This window comes from Peromyscus maniculatus, chromosome 5 (assembly GCF_049852395.1).
Source record: "Peromyscus maniculatus bairdii isolate BWxNUB_F1_BW_parent chromosome 5, HU_Pman_BW_mat_3.1, whole genome shotgun sequence".
In the NCBI taxonomy this organism is placed as follows: Eukaryota; Metazoa; Chordata; class Mammalia; order Rodentia; family Cricetidae; genus Peromyscus; species Peromyscus maniculatus.
The window spans coordinates 43464684-43487126 of NC_134856.1; the positions used below are offsets into that span (position 1 = coordinate 43464684).

At 43.6% G+C, this 22443-nt stretch overlaps 1 protein-coding gene across 3 annotated transcripts in view; it reads left to right on the forward strand.

Moving 5' to 3' along the window:
• Positions 1 to 22443, forward strand: part of Hydin (HYDIN axonemal central pair apparatus protein) — a 358418-nt gene that overhangs the window by 124350 nt on the left and 211625 nt on the right. For all 3 annotated transcript variants that reach the window (XM_042277692.2, XM_015992939.3, XM_076571514.1), the window contains exons 11-13: positions 5521 to 5639; positions 11113 to 11336; positions 18707 to 18774. In XM_042277692.2, the coding sequence (XP_042133626.1) occupies positions 5521 to 5639; positions 11113 to 11336; positions 18707 to 18774 (411 nt within the window). The remainder of the gene's footprint in view (positions 1 to 5520; positions 5640 to 11112; positions 11337 to 18706; positions 18775 to 22443) is intronic.

Below are 22443 nucleotides of genomic sequence, written 5' to 3' on the forward strand. Positions count from 1 at the left end.
GCAAGGTTGAGAAGCACTGGGTTCGAGTTTGACATCCCCGATCCCTCCTTCCCAGGGGTCGGGTGGAGTGAAGAAAATCCTCTGAACAGATCCGCTGTCCCAAATATTGTGAAGACCAGTCTTGTTTCTTACAGTCAAAGCTATAACTGCCTGATGACCACGATGTTGCCCAGAACTAAAAGAACAAAAGAACAATATTCCTGTCCCAAAAGATAAAAAAGCCAACTAGCAACAGAAGACAATAAGATGTCACAAGGCATTATAGTGATGGCAGCAGTGGATTAAAACTATTGCTCGGTGTAAAGTAAAGGATAACTATGCTACAGTCCACAGATCCAGAGAGGCTAGGTAACAAGGGGGGCTTGGGGTGGGGGGGCACTCAGACCTCCCTGGGAAGGGGAAATAGAGGAATTTTTGTCTATGGACTGAGGGTGGGTGGGGATGGGAACATGAGGGTCAGGTTGGGGGCTGGGGGAGAGAGTGCTGAAGGGGAGTACGGGAAAGGAGGCGTTTCAGAGTCCAGCACAAACCTGGCGCAAGAGAAACTCCCAGGAATCGACAAGGAAGACCCCAGCAAAGACTCCTAGCAAGAGCAGACATGGAGCCTGAACTGGCCATCTCCTGTGACCAGATGGGTGCCTGCACCAATTGTCATCAGAGAGGCTTCATCCAGCAACTTCTAGAAGCAGAGAGACCCTCAGCCAAACACTAGGCAGAGCTCAGGGAATCCTGTGGAAGACAGGGAGAAAGGATTGTGGGAGCCAGAGGGGTCAAGGACACCACAAGAAAACCCACAGAATCAACTAACCTGGGCTCATAGGGGTTCGCAGCGACTGAACCAACAACCAGGGAGCCTGCCTGGGACTGACCTAGGCCTTCTGCATATGCGTGACAGTTGTCAGCTTGGTCTTCTTGTGGGACTCCTAATAGTAGGAGCAGAGGCTGCCTCTGACTCTCTTGCTGGCTTTTGGAACCCTTTTCCTCATACTGGGTCACCTTCCCCAGCCTTAATACAAGGGGAGGTGCTTAGTCTTAGAGCAACTTGATATTCATGGGAGACCTGCCCTTTCTTAAACAGAAACAGAGGAGGAGTAGGTTGGGCAAGAGGGAACAAAGGGGGATGGAGGAGGGACTGGGAAGAGAGGAAGGAGGGGAAACTGTGGCCAGGTAAGATAATAGATAGATAGATAGATAGATAGATAGATAGATAGATAGATAGATAGATAGATAGATAAATGCCCAAAGAGATATGAGACCAAATGTTTAAAAGAAAGAACTATTGCTTGGTAATTCTGAATGCATTTAATACTAAAAACTAAACCTAACAGGCCATCAAAAGTGTTTTGAGTATTCCAAGTTATGTACAGAGCAAGTATGCCCATTGGCCCAGAAGTTAAGGCCAACAGTTGACAACTGGGACCTCGCAGTTCTGAAGAGCTTCTGAACAGCTAAGGAAACAACCAGTCAAGTGAAAAAGTCCACAGAGTGGGAGGGAATCCTCCAGCTTCACATCTGACAGAGGACTAATGTCCAGAATATACAGAGAACTAGGAAACAGAGTCCAGGAGCAAGTGACCCAATTCAAGAGATTGGAGAGCTACACAGAGTTCTCAAGAGAAGAAATAAAAATGGTTAAGAAATACCTCAGTAAGTGTCCATCATCCTTAGCAATCATGAATTCAAATGAAAACAACCATGGTTGGGGATTTAGCTCAGTGGTAGAGCACTTGCCCAGCAAGCACAAGGCCCTGGGTTCAGTCCTCAGCTCAAAAAAAAAAGACAAAATATCAAATTAAAACAACCTTGAGACTTCATCTCGCCCCAGTCAGAATGGCTAGGATCAACAAAACAACTAGTTAACAATTGCTGGTGAAGTTGTGGAGACATAGGACCCGCCTCCATCCTTCCATGCTGGTGGGAATTCAAACTGGTGCAGCCCCTCTGGAAATCAGGATGGAGAATTCTCAAAAAATGAAAAATAAATCTACCATATGACCCAGCTATACCACTCACTCCTTGGCATATGGCCAAAGGACTCGACCTCCTGCTTCATAGATATCTGCCCAATAATGTCTATTCACAATCGCTAGTAGATGGAAACAACCTAAATGTCCTTGAACAGATGAATGAAAATGTCATACATACACTCAATGGAATAATACTTAGCTATAAAGAAAAGTGAAATTTGACATGCAATTTCTAGGAAGAACCTAGAAAAGACCATATTGAGTGAGGTAATGCAGACCTAGAATGACAAGTAATGAATGTTCTCTCTTATCTGCGGTTCCTGGCTCCAGACCCTCAGATGTGAGTACACAATATGGAGTAACCATAGAAACCAAGAAAGTATACTACAGGCAGGTAGAGGCAGAGGCGGGGTTGAGTGGGAATAGCAGTATACAGGTGATGTGAAATGAGAAATGCAAAGTTGGAGGGGGCTGCAACTGGGGAGGAGGTCGGTTGGTCAATACAGACAGAGAAGGAGAGATAAGGGACAAATTACACAGGGTAGTTTGATAAAGCCTCAAGGAATCGTTATTTTTATATTTACCTAAAATTGTAATTATACACTGTGTGTGTGTGTGTGTGTGTGTGTGTGTGTGTGTGTGTGTGTGTGTATGTGTAAAACACACACAGGAGTTAAACCACTGCACTGACAGTGCTCCCCAACAAGAGCTATAGACTAAAAATAACCTCCAGTACTAGGCACAAGAAACCTCCTTTTGATTAGTTGGTCAGGGTAGTCCAAGTGACTCCCAAAACAATATAGACCTTTGATATAGACCTTGGTTGCCTCTTGGGAGTTGAGTGGACCTCTATTACTGAAGGCACAGCAAGCTTAGGGCACAAGATTTGGATGATTAGAGCTGGATTTGACTTGAAAAGTCTCCTTCCTGCAGTCTAGAAATGGTACCAGAAAATACCATGCAAGCTGCCAAGGGAAGGAAATCAATTATACAGCCCTACTCAGGGCTCATATCTTATATGGAAAAGTATAACCCATATTTTAAATGGAAAAATCAGGTACAAACTAATATGTAACTTATTTATATTAACTGTTTTGATATAATTAAGCACAGACAATAGGCACCACAATGTTGACAATAATTATCTTATGATGGTGGAGTTAGGAGAGATTTTCTATATACTCTGTAATTTCTAGTTGATCATATATTATCTAGTGAAGATATTTCCATATTCTTTTTTTTTTTAATTTTTTGAGACAGGGTTCTCTGTGTAGTTTTGGTGCCTATCCTGGATCTTGCTCTATAGACCAGGCTGGCCTCAAACTCACAGAGATCTGCCTGGCTCTGCCTCCCAAGTGCTGGGATTAAAGGTGTGCGCCACCACTGCCTGACTGATATTTCCATATTCTAAGAGAGGAGAAGACACAGAGTGGTTGGCTATGTGCTCTGTGTTGACTCTGGGTCCATTATGGATGTGTTAAGACACATACTGATGAGGTCATTCCATGGCATCCATGGAATGAGGTAGAAAAAGTTCTGTAAAGCAAAGGGTCCAGGTTATTTCCACAAAGTTAGAGGGCTAGTTCTCTAGGTCTTCCTAAATCTAGATCAAAACAAACAGCATCCCTTGGCGTCTTGTGGTGGCTTCCACTTCATGACTAGTGTCAATCACCGGTCACCCTCCTCAGAATCAGACAAGATACCTTGCTTTATTAAAAACTTCAGAATAATGTTAAGACTTGATTAAATTTTATATTATTTTAATTGACACAATAATTAAATTGTGTCATATATGTGTGTATATGTATATATAATATGCATACATGTATATATAATAAGCATATGCTACAATACGCTATTTTGAGACATAAATTCAATATGTTACGATCAACTCAAGGTAAGAGTACATCCATTGTCTCAGCCATTTATCATTTGTTTTAATACTCAAAATCCAGTCTTCCAGCTATTTTTTATTTAATGTAATCTTTTTGATTCTTTGGGAATTTCACATAGTGCCCTAATTCTACTCATTTCCCAGTCCATCCATGTCTGCCTTCCACCCTCATAGCCTTCCCCCCAAAAGAAAAGAAAATAATAATAATAATAATAATAATAATAGTACCTACTTCACTCCCCCATCTTGCCTGCCTCTCCAACACGTGCCCGTTCATCATCGTGGTATTGGGAACTGTGAGTTGTGGTATAGCGTGCAGTCTGCCCTCTTGCCCAGGCAACTTTACTTGCAGATGTTCATTGCAATGAGTCGTTGGTCTGGTTCAAGGCCTCTGGCTCCTGGTACACCATCCTCACTGGATCCTCACCAAAACTCCTCTGGGATATCCACTGTTGCCCCAGTCATGGAAATCCTGCAGCTATGGTTCTGGGGTAGATATTGTGGTGGGCCAACTCAAAGCCCTGGATGTGGGCCTAGGTGGTAGCTGAGTTGGTCAGCCTGGGCCTCTGCCAGGAACAACCCCCTGCCCAGACGAGGGGCAGGACCAGCTCTCCTGCACCCATGCCACCACCAGGACCAGCAAGGGGGCAGAGACAGCTCCCCCAGGGCCAGCCAGGGGCAGGGGCCAGCTCAGCATGACCCTCAGACATCAGCATGGCTTTCGGCAGCAGTCCACACCACGGGCCTCCACGTGGCCACGGACATCAACTCAGACCCTGGCTGCAGTAAGGCTGTGAACCCGGACATGGGCCCCTCACCACCACTGCAGCTCAGGCCCAGACATCATCGCATGGCCTGAGGTGGCAGTGTGGGCCACTCACATCAATCTGTTCCTCACCCCAGTGCATCTCCAGTTCTGCCTCTCTCCACAGCACATAGCTGCTCCGTTTCTCTTTCTCTCCCATTTCTCCACTGGACGTTTGCTCATCCTAGTGATGCACGGGGGTGAGGCCTCTGGCCACTGTCTCCCACCCGCCCCTGCTGCGGGCAGGCCTGTGGTCTACCTATTTTGAAATATACAATATGTTCTAGCTTCCCTGCTGTGCCATGGGAGACTAGAATTCTCGTGTGTGTGTGTGTGTGTGTGTGTGTGTGTGTGTGTGTGTGTGTGTGTGTGTGTGATGGTACTGGAGATGTAACACAGGCTCTTGTGTAGACCATGCTTGCCCCCTTCCGCTGAGCTATGCTCCCAACACTATCTGATGGTATTCTTTACCCTCCCTCTCTCCACCCTTCCCTGCCTCTGGTAATCACTCCTCTACCCTCTGCTGCTCTGGGACCAGCTTTAGCTTCTACACAGGAATGAGAACACGTAGCATTTGCCTTTCTGTATCTGGAGGTTAACTGTCTTAATTGTCTTTTCCCTGACAAAATGTCAGCCCAAATTACTATGTAAGTTGTTCGTAAAAGCTAAGAACCTAGCGATATTACTGTTTCCTAACGATAAGCGCCGACTTCCACCTTAGTTAAACTGCAGTTCCCTTGATACAGGGCAGTCCTGGGGAGTATTTGAGAAGCTCACGCTTTGCATCGGTAATAAGTTGCGGGTGGTTTGGACTGATGAAATACCGTCTGGGTAACACGGAATTGCTTTTACAGGCCGGGAGATCCGCTTGCCCCTCCGGATCAGAGGAGAAGGGATGGGACCCAAGATTCACTTCAACTTCGAATCGCTGGACATTGGCAAAGTTTTCGTCGGATCTGCTCACTGTTATGAGGTGGGCACTACCCTTGTTCACTGGGGCTCCGAGCAGGCCTGGCCTCTCTCTCTCCACTTCTCTTGATGTGTTTTTTATTTGATAAAGACTTTGTACAGCCACCTTCCTTTTCCATTTTCTGTCTCTGTTCCGACCTCTCTCCTAGCCCTGCTAAGGAGAGTGTCTCCTCCAATTCTTTTTATTTTATCAAATGCTAAAACTCTTTGGCACTGTAATTTAATTGGCTTTATCCTCCTCAATTTGTAGACTGCAGAGGGGAAAACCATAAATACACCTCCCCATCTGTCTAGTGCTTGTTCTCAGACAACATAAATCCGACAGATCAGAGGAAAGAGGCCTTTGTGCATTTTCTCCATCCTAATGAGGATAGCTGTTTTCACACTTCAGGATCTCCTCACAGCTCCCTCTTCCCCGGTCTGTTTTTTTTTTTTTTTGTTTTGTTTTGTTTTTTAAACCGTCATGGTTTCTGAAGGAGAGTGCTGTGTTCTGTCTTCCCAATTAAGTAAAAACCGGAATTTTCCAAGACGAACTTATGGTTCTTCAGAGTCAACGTCATTCCAGTGCCACCTCATGGGTCAGCTTCTGGATAGGCTTACACACCATCATATGGAGTGCACACATAGACAAGTGGCTGCCACGGAAACTTGATTTTAGGATGCTCCTAAATTGTGAATGTCTGTATCTTATGGAGGGAATGCAAGCAGTTTTTTAATAAGTGATACGTAAGTAGCTGTCAGGCTCTGGGATTCTGTATGTGCATGTGCTTGTGCATGTGTGTGTGCGTGTATGCGCGTGTGCGTGCGTATGCGTGTGTGTGCATGTGTATGCGTGTGTGTATGCATGTGTGTGATTTGCAGTCCTTACAGAATTGTGAAAGGTAGAATTTTTTATCCTGTGTCACCGCAAACATGCGGTGCCTTTGGTTACTTCCGCTATGTCCCTCCCTCGGCGTATGTTGCTACAAGGCCAGTGCTTGTTTGTTCACTTGGTCCTCGAAGAAAGACTGTGGAGAAGGGACAGTTGCTCCTCACGTTTCTGACTGAGTCAGCTGGGCCTTGGAGAGGTTTTTCTGGTTTGGTTAAGGCTTGATAAAGTATGGAGTGAAGGCTCAGCAGGTCCTACAGTCCAGAGTCGGGAACCCAGGCTCCTCCATCTTCACAGCGATCGCTTCTGGCACATCCCTGCAAGCTGGCAGGCCCCCCATCACACGCTGGCTGAAGGAGAGAGCACTCTGAGGAATGCAGAGGAGCTTTTTATAGGAGGCAGCACTGGAAGCGGCATCACATTGTCAAGCGTGTTCTATTATTTGTGTGTGTCTTCAAGGGAGAGCAGAGACCATAGTCACGATGCAGTGTAGAGGAAGACGGACACCATAGGTGGGGAGAAACTTGGCCAGGTTACTCAGCTTGCAAATGTCACGAGCACAGGGTCACTGATGCCCTCTGTGCTGTCTGTGAGTAGGAGATACTTTACTGGCATTTCAGTCCTTCAGATTCTCAGCAACCCATTTTTCCACACCAAGTAAATCCAGCCTGCATGACATGGGGACAGTGTCCTTCGTCCCCATACTCACTGGGGTAACTGAGCCAAATGAAACAAAGCCAAGGTACGCAGATGTTAATGTCAGGATTGACGATACACATAGGAACACGGTCTGAATGATATTAAGACGTAAGAGGTACACAGCTAAAACTTGTGCTCTTGAGAAAAGAGTCCCCAAGGCAAAGGAAAAAAATATGATAGTTCTTTTTTTTTTTTAAGATTTACTTATTTATTATGTATAGAGTGTTCTGCCTGAATGTATCCCTGAAGGCCAGAAGAAGGCACCAAATCTCATTACAGATGGTTGTGAGCCACCATGTGGGTGCTGGGAATTGAACTGAGGTCCTCTGGAAGAACAGCCAGTGCTCTTAACCTCTGAGCCATCTCTGTAGCCCAATAGTTCTCATTCTTTGCTGTTGCTTGTGTAATTTATCCCACATGCGTTCTCCTTACACCTTACCAATTGTACTTTATGGACGCCACATCAGGAAAGGACAGTTAGTTCTGATGCAAAATGGATATGGTTTCCCAGAGTATAATAATACATTTCTTAGCAATTTAATAGGCATGCCCAGATTTTAACTGCAGAGCAAACTCCAGCCAGCCAAAGTGTTCAGTGAGGTGAGGCATCAGATTGGGCAGAGTTGAAAAGTGGCAGAGAGGGACACGGTGAGGTGCTTCTCTGGGGACATTCTGCACCCTTGGCGTCTTCAACGCTGACGCTTCATTGGTCTTTCAATTGATTACATTACCTCCTTGAGAAATTTGAATAACTAGCTGCTGACCTTAGTGATTGCTGAGCTTAGCAGATGCATAAAGAAAAAAGCTAATCCCCGGAGTACGCAGTATTCTCCAGTGCAATTCAGAGGGCAAACAAGCAGGAGGTCATAGTTTGGGACATGATCCCGAGGCTCTTACACCTGAGGTCCAACTCTTGGGCAAAGGGGTCATGTCCCAAACTATTGGCTGGATTCAGTATTCATGAATAGATGTATGTTTCTTTGTCAATAATAAGAGAATGACATTGTATTCTTCAAGGTAAGGAACTGGGGCTGGGGAGATGCCTCTCCTGTAAAGTACATCCTGTGCAAGCTTGAGGACCTGAGTTCACATCCCCAGAAACCACATAAAAACCTGGGCATGGTGGAACTTGCCTGTAATCCTTCCTAGTGCTGGGGAGATGGACACAGGAAGATCCCTGCACTGGCCACCTACTATTGCTAAATCAGTGAGCTCCAGGTTTATTAAAGTGAGACTCTGTTTTAATAAATAAGGTGGGAAGTAATTGAGGAGAGCACTGGAATGTGACCTCTGGCCTCCACATGCACAGGTACGCAGACATGCATGCATCTGCACACATAGGTGTATACCCACAGGAAGGCACACACGCACTCATGCACACACACATGCGCACACACACACACACACACACACACACACACACACACACACACACACAGAAGTCTCACTGTTCAGAAAACCTGGGAAAGATAGTCATGTTAACCAAATAACAATAAAAGCAATAAACCAAAGGGGATTTGTGCTTGTGTCCAGAGAGAACAAAGGGCATGAATGCCTCAGAGAGTGGCCTTCAGGGTCATGGACATAACCAAGATATTTTTGTATATACATGTGAAATTTTCAAAAAATAAAAATCCTTATTTTTTAAAAAAGAATAGCCTACAAGTGACCACGAGCATATGTCAGTTACCCCTTTAAATCCAGGGAAATTCTCTGCCTACAACGCTGGCCACTGGGGGTGTAAGCATCACTCTCATTTGAAAACTCTTGCCAGGTGCTATCTCACAGTGACATGAATTAAGAAATTGACCCTTACAGCGATATGAGAAGTCAAGAGGACAGATGGGGGAGCTGGGGCATGGAGAAATTAGGGAGTTTGTCTAAGCTAGGAAGTCAAAGGCACATCTAGGATTTGAACCCAGGCTGTTTGGCCACTGAGTCCTCAGCCACAGTCATTTCCTGTGTGGTCTCTCTGAAAGAGAAAAAGAAGGAAGCACAATTTAGACTACCTGGGACTTCAGAACAAGGAAGGGTGGAAATAACCGTAAAAAGGCGAGCCGAGCAGCAAGCGACCTTATTTATGGTTTTGTTCTGGCGCATTGGTTATCTATCTCTGGCAGCAGTGACCGTTCCTCTGCAGAGGACGTGGCTTTCTGTCCTACCTGTGCTCCGCTCCAGAGCTTAGTCTCCTGGACCTCTAGCCACAGCTGATCTCCCTGTAGTCAGGGCACTGAGCTCCCATCATTCCCAACACTCCATCTCCTCTAAAATACTCCCCGTTCCCATCCTCACCCTTCACCACCAATCTCAGAGCAGGAATCTGAGCTAGTCAACCCCATCTGTTACTCTCCCTTTCTAGACATGCGTTCTTTGGACTCTGTAACCACACCCCATCACAATCACTGTCTTCCTCAAGGTCAGGGTGACCTCGCATTATATGTAAGACCTGAACTCTTTTTCCCAGAGTTCATTCTGCTGACCTCTGTCCTCATTTGAGTTTTCTGGGATGTCTTCCTTAGCTTCCAGCATGTTCCATCATTCCTTAGCATGTCTCTTCTGGTGTGTCTCACATTTTTCTACTAAATTTCTGCATGTCTTTGGACACTTTTCAGTCTTCACTTAACCTTAGCCTCCCCACGCAAGTGTAGGAACTAGCCACAACCCCTTCCTTGTTTGCTTTATAGGGAATATTTAAGAGGTATTCTAAGAGTCTTCGTCCATAGATAGAATTATGATCAGTCTCCATATAGTGTGAAGAGGGCAGAGAACTAACTTGATTTGATTAACTTCCAACGTCTTGAGTATGGATTAAGGGATGTTCCTATTCATCAAGAGAGGAAGCCAGTTACCTGTCTAGGTGTGAAGGCAGAATTGTCAAGGATCAGAGAAGAGTGTCTTTGCAAGCCAAGAATAGGACAGTGTGACTGCAGTGCAGGCTCCATGCACACAAATGGCGAGATTTGGGGTGGGAGCATCAGACAGAAGCCAGCTGTGGAGGACTCGGCATGCCCGGCATGAGCTCCTCACGGACACACTCAAAAGCCACTGTGCAATCAGATGTGGGCACTAGCCTGCTGCCAGGACATTAGCATCCAGGAATAAAGCAGCCATAGTAAAATGATTGCTTGCATAAGAATCCCCAAAGAGTCACTCATCCAATGGTGTTTGGGATGAATGCATTCCAGGAGGATGAAATCACAGCACCACAGAGAGCATCCTCATCATCCTCATCATCCGGACATCTGATAAGCAGTCTCCAAGCTCCGTCACAAGCACAGGCTGAGGCAGTTGCTGCTGCTCCATCTGATTTGCTTCCTTCTTTGACAGCCTGCACTGAGCCTTAGTTTCTTCATGCACACGAGAGAATTCTCTACCTTTCTGTGGTTACTTCATAGAGCATATTTAAAAGGTGATCTAAGAACCTTCGTTCATAGACATAATTATAACCAGTCTTTTAGTAGTATGAGTATAATGCAAAACTAACAATTTTAAAGATTTTTAAATTATTTATATGTGTAGGTAGGTGGGGAGTATGTGCATATGAGTGTGGGTACCTGTGAAGTCTGTGGGCATCAGAGCTGGAGTCACAGGTAGTCAGGAGCCACCCAGTGTGGAGTCTAGGACCTGAACTTGGGTCCTCTGTAAGAGCGGTATGCACTCTTAACCTCTAGCCATCACTCTAGCTCCAACTAACTTAATTTTAAAGAGAACACTGAAAGCGTAAAATGACCTGTGACTTGGGAGTCCAGTCTTCCAGCATTCAGGACACCAGATGATTCATTTCTGCTGAGAGTTTCCTTCGGCTATAATTCCTGGAGTTTTCTCTGATGCTGAATAATACATCATATATTTACATGCAAACCGACTGCAGTTCCCTTGACCCGATCACCTTTGGCTTTGATTGACACAGGCAATCCTCTCCAACAAAGGCAGCATCGACGCCCTCTTCAATGTGATCCCTCCCACTTCAGCCTTGGGGGCCTGCTTTGTTTTCAATCCCAAAGAAGGCATCATTGAACCGAGTGGGGTCCAAGCTGTCCAGATCTCCTTCAGTTCTGCCATCCTGGGGCACTTCGAAGAGGAGTTCCTGATCGATGTTAACGGGTCTCCTGAGCCCGTGAAACTGACCATTAGGTATGTATGGTACATTTGTAACTAATGTAGAAACCAACTGGAGCTTTCCTTTCTGCTTTCTAGAGCCTCAAAAACCCAATCATATCTTGGATGTCCATAACTGTCTGTTGATATGAACCCTTCATCATAGTGGGATGCCTTAAATGCCCGCCATTGTTTCTTTCCATAATGAATGCCATTAAAACACAGATGCAGATGCTCTCTGGATGTCTGGTTTTTCTATAAGTTGTAACCTATAAATTGAGGGTTTAAATACTGACTTCTAGTTACACTCATCTAAGTATTAACCAGACCAGATCCTTCTGAGCTCCTGAGATCAGCTGGATGTGTTCAGGGTGGTACTGTGTAGACTATACCCTATGTGTTTAAGCTGTTTGGAGAAAATGAGTTATTGCAGTAACACCTGAATCAACCTGTGTTCTTGAAAACAGCTTGTCTATTCTCACAGTTTCTCTGCCATTTGTTTTTATTGTATGGAAATCCTGTAATCAGTCTTACTTATAGTGCCCTCAAGCACTGTGTAAGCGACCACTTATTAGTCTGTTAGCCAAGGCTAGACACTTACAGCTTTTATTATAAAAATTTCCTTGGGTCTTTTCCAGCTGTTTGTGGTAACTGATAGTCATGAATAGCAGAATTTGTCCTTGGGTTTTGAAAAAACAACTCTCTTTTTATAACCCACCAGGCAGGCAGATATACAATATTGACCCCTGGTACTTAAAAAGACCATTTCTCCAAATAGAAGGATCATACCTTCAGAACACATCACTCTGGCTCTGGACACCAGCCACAACAGGTTTAAAAGAAAATACATGGAAGTCTCTCTTATGGTTAGTGAGAGCAGCAGGTCTCATCCTTCTACAAACCAATGTGTCTCTTGGAGCCTGGGCTAGCATGGGAAAGAGAGACACACTGTGGTACTACTCCCTAAAAATGTATTGATCTCATTCAGAATCTTGAGATCATTCCAAAGGCAATTACCTTTTATTCTCAAAATCAACCCAAGAACCCTTTTTGGGCTGGATTGTGTCCCCAGACTTCCAGATGTGGAGTTTTAGCACCTCAGAATGTGACTGTTCTTGGGGATGAGCCCCTCAAGTGGATAATTAAGTTAGGATAAGTTCACATGAGTGGGCTCGAATCGATTTGGATTAGAAGCGAAGATTGGGACAAGACATGAATAGAAAGAGACACAAAGTAAAGATGCCTCTGCAGCTAAGGGCAGAAGCCCTGGGGGAGCAGCCACTGCCAATATTCCCCCTTCCAAGGACAGAAGTGGGTTTCCATCACTTGATGGTCAGCTTGTCGCAACTGTTGTTGTCGTTACAGACAGTCCCTCATAACTAAGGAGAGCAAATGACTGTGCCACATGGGGTGTGTACATGGGTACTCAGCCCATCACAGTTAGGATTTTCTTGAAGTCTCAAGACTTATCTGAAGTACTCTTAAGACATTTATAATTTCTCCCTCAATGAATCTGTGTTTGTTATAATTATATTAAAAGTCAGTTCAGGCACGGTGTGTGCTGTACATCTGCCATCCCAGCAGGAAGATTAGAAGTTCAAGATCATCTTTAGTAACATGGCAAGTTTGAGGTCAGCCTGGGCTACATGAGATCCTATCTCTAAATATTATTAAAAATTAGAGTTGTTTCCCAAATATTTGAAAGCACAGACTCCTCCAGAAGGTGCAGCATATGTGCACTGACCCATGATTTATATCCCTCAGGCATCTGTACCATAGGAGAAGAATGGAAGGACATTTTCCCATAGTATGAACATCAGCCCATTTCTTACATTCATAACAACTCATACCTCATGGCAAGCTGTTCATCTGGTCCCTCGAGGCTTCTTTACCATCTCTAGCAGATCAACTCTTTAAGCTTTTGAATCAAACTTTCTGACTTGATTCAATTTCTTGACAACAAAATGTGTTATCAAGAATCATACCCCCTAAAACATCCAGCGTGTCAACATGCCTCCATACAAAGATGTGGTGAAAATAAAGACTTACAGATCTACTCCTTTGTATGTTTAAGACAACTGATACCCTTTATGACTATAGACACAATAATCCTTAACAATAAACCACCAAACCAACATATAAAAAGATTAGACACCAGGCTCAATGTATTTTACCCCAGAAATTCAAGGCTGCCTCAAAACCAGTCAAACATGATGCAACATATACAATACCAACAAAATAAAAGAAAAATCCAAATGGTTATCTCAGTAAATATAAAAAGGCATTTGCCAAAATCCACAGTCTTTCATGATTTAAAAGGAAAAGAACTCAAAAGCTTAATAATATAAAGAAATTTCCTCAACATAGATCAGAGACCCATTCAAACTGTTTAAAGCAAGCACACATAAATATGCATGATTTTGGATTAGACACTGGTTTCTCAGGCAAGACACCTAAGCACAAAGCAAGCAAAGACAAATAAATAAATTAATGTAAAAAAGATTTGTGTTTCAAAGTTCAACCACCAAACAAAATGAGAAATGGTATTTGCAATTCACATGTCTAATAAGGGACTTCTAACTATTGTCTATAACAGTTACAATGCAATAAAAAGACAAATGACAAAATTTAGAACTACACAAAGTTTTTTTTTTTTTTTTTTGGTTTTTCGAGACAGGGTTTCTCTGTGTAGCTTTGCGCCTTTCCTGGAGCTCACTTGGTAGCCCAGGCTGGCCTCGAACTCACAGAGATCCGCCTGCCTCCGCCTCCCGAGTGCTGAGATTAAAGGCGTGCGCCACCAACGCCCGGCGTTACACAAAGTTTTTAAGACAGTTGGCTCATATAGGCATGAGCAATAGCGTGATTGGGGAGATGTATATCAAAAAAATCCACCTCACCATTGTGTGGTTGGCCGTAAGAAAGAAAATAGAAAGTGAGCACTAGTGAGAATTTGGAGGAATCAGAGCATGCACACATTAATGGTGGTGTGGTGGTTACTGTTGATTTTCCACTTGGCGGGATCTGGAATTACCTAGGAGACAAACCTCTGGACTTGGTGGTGGTGGAGTGTGTAGATTGCATTAATTTAGGTAGGAAGACCCACTCTAACTGTGAGCTGCACAATTCCATGGGCTGAGATCTCAGCCTAAATAAGAGGGAGAAAGATTCCTGACTGCAGCTGCGATGTGACCAGCGGCCTCACGCTCACACTGCCGCACCTTCCCCGCCATGATGGGCTGAACCCCCAAACCATGCTCCAAAACAAACCCTTCCTTTTTTAACTTGCTTTTTTTTCAGATATTGTGTGACATCTGAGGAAACTAATAAATACAGATGGAAATGTGAGCTATGGCAGCCAGTTTAAACAATAGTCTTGTCCTTACCACCAGTGGATGAACTTTGAAAATTCTATCCCAACAATTCTATTCCAGAGGATATACTCATAAGAAATGAAGGCATATGCCCATACAATAACTTGTATGTGAATATTTATAACATCATTATTCATATTAGGCAAAGAAAAGCAAAATGTGATACATCTATTCATGAAACGTTATCGACTACAAAAAGGGGTAAAAAAAAAAAAAAGATAGAAGTATGGGCACATGCTGTTATGTAGTACCATAGATGAATCTTAAAACAGCCCAAGAGGTGAAAGAAGCCAGTAATATGCACATGTGTGCACATATGTTATGCAATTCTAATTATTTGAAATGTTGAAGATAAACAAAGCCATGTAAGTCAATAGGTTAAGGATGGCAGGCGATAGCTAAGAGCGTGGGTTTCTTTTGGAGGTACTGAAAGTGTTCTGTGATTGTGCTTTGTTCCACTTCCTGCGAATATCCAAATGCTATTGATCTGTACACTTTAAATGACACGTTGTGATGTATGTACGTTATGTCTCAATGATATTGTCTTTAAAACAAATTTCTGAGAGCCTGCAATATTGAATGAGGGTTCTGTTATTTCCTGAGTATGTTTTTCTAATTATATGTATGAATGCTTGTAGGTATGTGCACATGAGCTTTAGAAGGCCAGAAGAGGGTGTCAGATCCTCTGGAGCTAGAGTTACAGGTGGTCATGAGCCTCCCAACATGGGTGCTGGGAACTGAACCCAGGTTTTCTGCAAGATGTCTCACCAGCCACATGGGTGGATTTTTTAAATCCCTGATCTCTTCTCAGTATCACAAAGTAGAAATTCATGTAAGCAGCAGTGAATAGACAGTTAAGGAGAGCTGAGATTTTCTGCTGTGCATAATAGGATTAAAACAATAAGCAAACTTGTACTAAGACCCCAGTTGCTCTCTAGGGATTAAATCTGTACCTTCTTAATCATTTTCTCCCAAGTTCCCCTTCCACCTTCTTTTTAAATGTTCATTTTGCTTTCTCTCACTTAAAGAGAGAGAGAGAGAGAGAGAGAGAGAGAGAGAGAGAGAGAGAGAGAGAGAGAGGGAGGGAGGGAGGGAGGGAGGGAGGGAGGGAGGGAGGGAGGGAGAGAGAGAGAGAGAGAGAGAGAGAGAGAGAGAGAGAGAGAGAGAGAGAGAGAGAGAAACCTGCGTAGATTTCCTTGGCCACTTCACTTCCTCTGAAACTCAGTGTTGCATGTGTTCAGACGCATCTTAGCACTTCAAACCATGCACGGTGATCTAGAAAATCCATGAGCCACTGGTATCACAAGTAAATGTCTAGTTGTATGAAAATAATATATAACAGATCATGTTCCTAGCTCTGGATTATTATTATGACCTCATTTATAACTTTGAGGGCTAAACTTTCTTAGATCCCAATGTCTCAAGAAATATTTATGAAGTTAATAGTGTGAATTCTAGAATTTTGCTTCTTATTCTTTTATTGTCAGGTGCCCTGTCCCAGACTCCATGTATTTTGCGCTAAAATACCTTATGAAAGAACAAATACACATTTACTGTTTCTAATGATCCTCTAGTTACATGACACAATATTTTAAGTGACTGATTAAACAATGATATAGAATTAATGTAGTTTTAAAACATATCCCAATGAGCAAGTGTGTTCTCTCTCTTTTGGCATATGTAATTTTGTAAACTCTCAACTATTACATAGATATATTTGATATTTAAATTGTCTCACTTAACTTGTCATGGTAATCCAATCAATCTGAGTCTTGGAAACGATCATGTTAGCAGGTTGTCATGTTGCTGGACGGCTGGGTCTTGGCATAGGCTCTCTTCATATCCAGAAGAATATCCTGTTGGAATTCATATGACCACATCCCAGTCCAGGTGGCATCATTTAGTCACAGTTCTCTGGGTGACCAGAGCCTTTGATCACATACGATTTATCTCTGGGTCTTTTAACTTCTGCACTGATTAAATGACGGCTTTGGGCTGTTTCCCCGGCTCTTTTCCTACTTCCTTTTGTCTCTATTCATTTCATATACTTCTTGATCTACTCGAAACTTTGGCCTCCAAAAGTGTCTTTTCCAACTCACCTGCATAAGCTGTGAGCTTCTCTGGCTTCATTCTCAGTTGGATCCTAATGTGCTGCTGAGTACCAGACAGGCTTTTGGAAACCGTCTCAGGTCATCAGCATGAAATAGAGTCATGAGAACAGATTTTCTGCTTGCAGCTTGTCATGTTGCGTCTTGGCTGTGGTCACTCCTCCGGGCTTGCAGAAGCCTAGCACAGTAGAGCTTCTTCTCCAGCAGCCAGCCAGCAGTGTTACCAAGGCACCAGTGCGTTGCATGTGGCATAACAGGTAGCTGTGTGTTGCTATCATTTAAAGCTTTGCCATGTGTACAGAAGATTGTTCAGCCCTCACCTTTGCTCTAGACATTTAAGAAGATTAATTATGGATCCATAATCAATCTGAACCAGTAAACAAGAATACCTGCCCCATAAGCTTTCTTTTGGCTATTGTAAAAGATCATCCCAAATTTAGTAGATTAAAACAATATAGATGTATTACTTTAGAGATCTGTAGATTAGAAGCTCAACACTGATCTTAATTGAGCCAGAGTTAAGGTGAAGGCAGAACTATGAGTCTTTCTGGAAGCCCCAGGAGAGAATCCATTCCCCAAGATTTTGCAGCATCTTAAGGCTGGTCTTTCTCTTTGACCTGTGTTGGGAGCAGCACTGATCTGTGGATAAAAGTATAAATATTTAGAAGGCAGCTTGACCACATCTCTATTTAGTAAAACAACGGTTCCCACCTAAGGCTTCTCCAATCATGGGATTTTTTACCAGTTTTACAGTACCAGGTATGAATTTTTTTCCCATGGACTGACCTAAAAATCCAACCACACAGTGGTTGGTTACCTCAGTAGCAGTCATGCTACTATTGTACCAGTGAACATGTCTTGCTTGTCAGGTTAGTATTGTAGTGTGCAGGGTTCACTGCTGAGGAAGATCCCTGATCATTTCCCTCCCCAGTGGCCTGCAGAGAACTTTCCAACATGATGAAGCTAGCCCATGGGGAGGACATTTCCAACATACATTTTGTTTCTTTTTTTCTCTTTTTCATTTTGTTTATTTTTAACTATTTATTTTATCTTTAATTATGTGTATGTGTGGCAGGGTGACACGCACATATGAATGAGTGCAGGTGCCCAGAGGTCAGAAGAAAGCATCCAGTTCCCCAGATCTGCAGTTACAGGCAGCATTAGCCACCCTTCATGGGAGCCAGGGACTCTACTCCAGTCCTCTGCAAGAGCAGTACATGCTCTTAACCACTGAAGCATCTCTACCAACTTTGGTTTCTTGATGAGTTGGTTACTTTATAGAGTATATAATTCATCCAAATTAACCACATTTTATAGCGTTACTTTGGTGATCTAGCTGCCTCTTCCCTGGTCACAAGTAGCAACAAGGTTATACACTAATCATGCTAGCATTTCTTAAAACCTATAGTTTGAGACCTTAAGACTTTTTTGTCTATGAGTGTGTGGAATGCATGTGTGTATGTATTCATGTTCACATGTGTGTGGGCACACATGTACACATGCATGTGGAGGCCCAGTGTGACATCAGGTGTCTTTCTCAGTCTCCCTCTGCTTTATTTGATGAGGCTGTCTCTAACTGAATCTGAATCTGGACATCATGCCCCAGGGACTCCGTGGCTCTGCCTCCTGAGTGCTGGTATTACAAGTGACCGCCATACATGCCCAACTTTTATATAGGTGCTAGGGGTCCATGCCCCTATGAAAACCCTTGCATGCAAGTGCTGTCCCCACTGAGATATACCACACACTCTCTGAAAAATGATTGTAATGGCTACTGTAGTGGTCTGTCAGGTCATGGCCTCTTAGACTCTGTCATTGACTTCATGCCAAGGTTTGTTTATTCGCGTGTCTTCTCTTCCTGGCTCTGATCATTACTTTGGCTCACTGGATTCATTCAGTACTTCCCCATTTGTGCTTTGACTTTCAGAGGCTGTGTCATTGGACCTACATTCCATTTTAATATCCCTGCTCTACACTTTGGTGATGTTTCTTATGGTAAGTAACTTTCTTTTCTTTTCTTTCCTTTCCTTTTTTTTTTTTTGTGTGTGTGTGTGTGTGGTGTGTGTGTACATATGAAATCTGGAGGATAACCTTGAATGAAGACCATGTACCTACCTCCTTTGAGACAATCTCTTTCATTGGCCTAGAGCTCACCAATTAGCCTAGGCTCTGGCCAGTGAGTCCCAGGGACCCTTCTGACCCTGCTTCCCCAGCACTGGGATTACAAGCACATGCCACCACACTTGTCTATATGTAAGTGTCAGGGATCAAACTCAGGTCTTTATGCTAGCAAAGTGTGCAGGCTGGTTTTCCATCAACTTGACACAAGCTAAGGTCATCTGGGAAAGGGGAACCTCTATTGAGAAAATGCCTCCATCAGATTGGCCTGTAAGTAAGCCTGCAGGCATTTGTGTTGTTGTTGTTAATTATTGTAAAGCCAAGGGCTTGCTGCTGCCATCCTTGGGCAGATGGTCCTGGGTTGTATAAAAGAGCAGACTGAGTGGGCCATGGAGAGCAAGCCAGTAAGAAGCATCCTACCATAGTCTCTGCTTCAGTGCCTGCCTCCAAGTTCCCACTGAGTTCCTGCCCCTACTGCCCTCAGTGGTGGACTGTTACCTGGAAGCATAAGCCAAATAAGCCCTTTCCTCCCCACACTGCTTTTGGTCATGGAGTTTGTCATAGCAGTCGAATGCAAACTAACACAGCAACTAAGCCATTCCCCAAGTCCCAACTTTCCATTTTAAACTTAGAAATTGGATAGAATATGTTTTTGGTCTTTACCTGGGAGAAGGAAGGTTTACAAAGCACGTCACTTAACATTTTAATAGCTCATCAAGAGGACCTCTTCCTCTGTGGCAGGGGCATTTGGGCACTGTTTCTAAATTATATGTAAAGTGGTAACTAGCTCCTGGGCATTAAGAGCTGTCTTCAGCAACCTTATGCATCTTTTCACTATCTGAACATTCTGTGTTCCTTGTTGTGGGGATTTGGAGGAGGTGGTGGTCGTGATGGTTGGGCTAGCGATTGTGTCTTGCTTCCTTGCAGTGCTGTTATCAAACTCAGAGCCTTGTGCGTGCCAGGCAAGTGCTCTGTCAGTGAACAAAGCTCCAGATCTGCACTGTATCTAAACGTGAATCCTGATTTGTCCACCTGGCTGCACAGCAGCCTTCTTAGAGAGATGCTTTCGAGTTCAAGTGGGGCCAGTGTGGTTTGATGCCAGGGTTCTGTTGCTCCAGGTTGAAGGATGTTCCAACTGTTTGTGTTATCGTCTCACTTGGTGTCTGCCCTGCGACATTTCTTCCTGTATATGTGTCCCCACTGATAAAAAGCAGCAGCAGCAGCAGCAGCAGCAATAGCAGCAGTGTCTCCCTTGTTATTTCTTCTGGCTTCTCCCTGCTCAATGTATGGCGTGCGGTGGTGCGCTTGAACCTAGCAATACTTCACAGAGGTAGTCACTGGCTCTAATAAGCAAAACTGGAGCCTCAAGACCTTTAAATTATTTGCCAAAACCACACAGTGTTGATAGAATTGCTATTTGTTTTGAGACCTGCTTTCAACTGGGATGTTGCCCCCGTGAGGCAAAATTTGGTCCTTCATAATAAAAAAAAAAAAAGAAAATTATAAATATTTATGACCTTCCAATGTTCAGTCCTACATAGTCAAGTCCTATTCCTAATTCCTCTTGAGAAAGAGAATTTCAATTATTCAGTAGGTTAATTTGCTCTGATTTAAAATGAATTTGCCCTTCTATTTAGAAGGTGACAGCAGGAAAAGCCCAGATTGAGAACTACTCATTTCAATCCTCATCCCCGCTTCTTCCCAGTCTGTCTCATTGTTTCCTGTTTGTCTTGTTTCCTGTTGAATGGACCTATCTACTGTGGGAAAATAGTTCTTTAGGCAAAAACCTATTCATAATGTGTCTGTCAGTTGCTTTACATTTGGATATTAGGAGAATTTCACTGATTCAGAAAACATTATATGAAGCCCCCCCACACACACACACACATGCATTACACTGCATAACGTACATGATACAGGTATACAGACTTTTCCTAGATTGCATATCTCCTGTCCAGAATTCTTTCTGTAACTACAAAAGTGCCACCTCGTTTGCAAAATGACCTACACACGTTTCCCTCTGTTTTGTGAAGATTCTTAGTTTACTAGAAACACTAGGATCCTCTTGTCTAAAATCTCCCATGAATACCCCCAAAGTCTCTCCACTGTCATTTAATTTTTGGTCATGCATGTTACTGAATCAGTGTGGTATCTTCTTTTGGAGGCCTGTTGGTTAGTAGTGAGCCTGTGTTTCCTACATATCATCTTTTTGAAGAATCTGCTGCTGCTGTTGTGTGCTCTGTGATTTACAGTTTCTGCAAGGAGTCTCGTGGGTGAAGATTCTGCACAGTGGTAGAGCACTTGCTTAGCATGTTCAAGACCCCAGACCCCAATTTTAGCAATAAAGATACAGACATACAGACAGACAGACAGACAGAGATCTTTTTCAGATTTTTTTTTTTTTTTAAAGACAGGGTTTCTCTGTGTAGCTTTGTGCCTTTCCTGAATCTCGCTCTGTAGACCAGGCTGGCCTGGAACTCACAAAGATCTGCCTGCCTCTGCCTCCTGAGTGCTGGGATTAAAGGCGTGCGCCCCCACCGCCCGGCTCCAGATTTATTTATTTTTATTTTAAGTGCATGGGTGTTTTGCCTGCTTCTATGAAAGCACACCATGTGCATGCAGTGCCCAATGGAGACCAGAAGAGGGCATCAGATCCCCCTGGAGCTGGAGTTACAAACAGTTGTAAGCCACTATGTAGATGCTGGGAATCAAACCAGGGTCTTCTGGAAAAGTAGTCAGTGGTCTTAACCACTGAGCCACCTTAGCCCCGAGAGAGCTTCTTAAGAGTCTTTTTGGGTTAGATAAAAATGCAGATGTTGAAGGAGAATTCAATCTTTTGAGAATGGTTTCCTTCAAAACAATATTGAGTACAGGAAGAAGTATGAACACCTCTGTGAATCCGTGAACATCTGTCTAGTCGTGTTGTTAATTATCCTAAGACTTAGCCACAGACATTAAATGGAGAGAATATAGATGTTGAGAACTGTAAAATGCTTTCAGGTAAAACTGTAGATAGAACAGACTGTGGATGGAAGCCTAGGCATAGCATTCTTGCTAATGTCCACTGGGTCATCAGCAAACCAACATCCCCTCCTTAGGCTTTGCAGATGTGGGGCCACAGAGACACTGGCCCAAGACTGTCCTAAGTAAGTTTTATTCTGTGAAAAACTGCTGGCTAAGGAGTTGGTCTGGGCAATTATTTGGAGGACCACCTAACTATAGAATCCACTTTTCATATTACCCTATAATAGTAATGGCCAGTTAAGATAAGCATAATTTAGCCAGGCGGTGGTGGCACACGCCTTTAATCTCAGCACTCAGGAGGCAGAGACAGGCGGATCTCTGTGAGTTCGAGGCCAGCCTGGGCTACCAAGTGAGCTCCAGGAAAGGCGCAAAGCTACACAGAGAAACCCTGTCTCGAAAAACCAAAAAAAAAAAAAAAAAAGATAAGCATAGTTTTCAGAGTCATTATTGGGAAAGCTCTGGAGAGTCCGGTATAGCAATTACATGATTGCGAAGGCGACTTTCCATCAGTCTCTCTTGGGA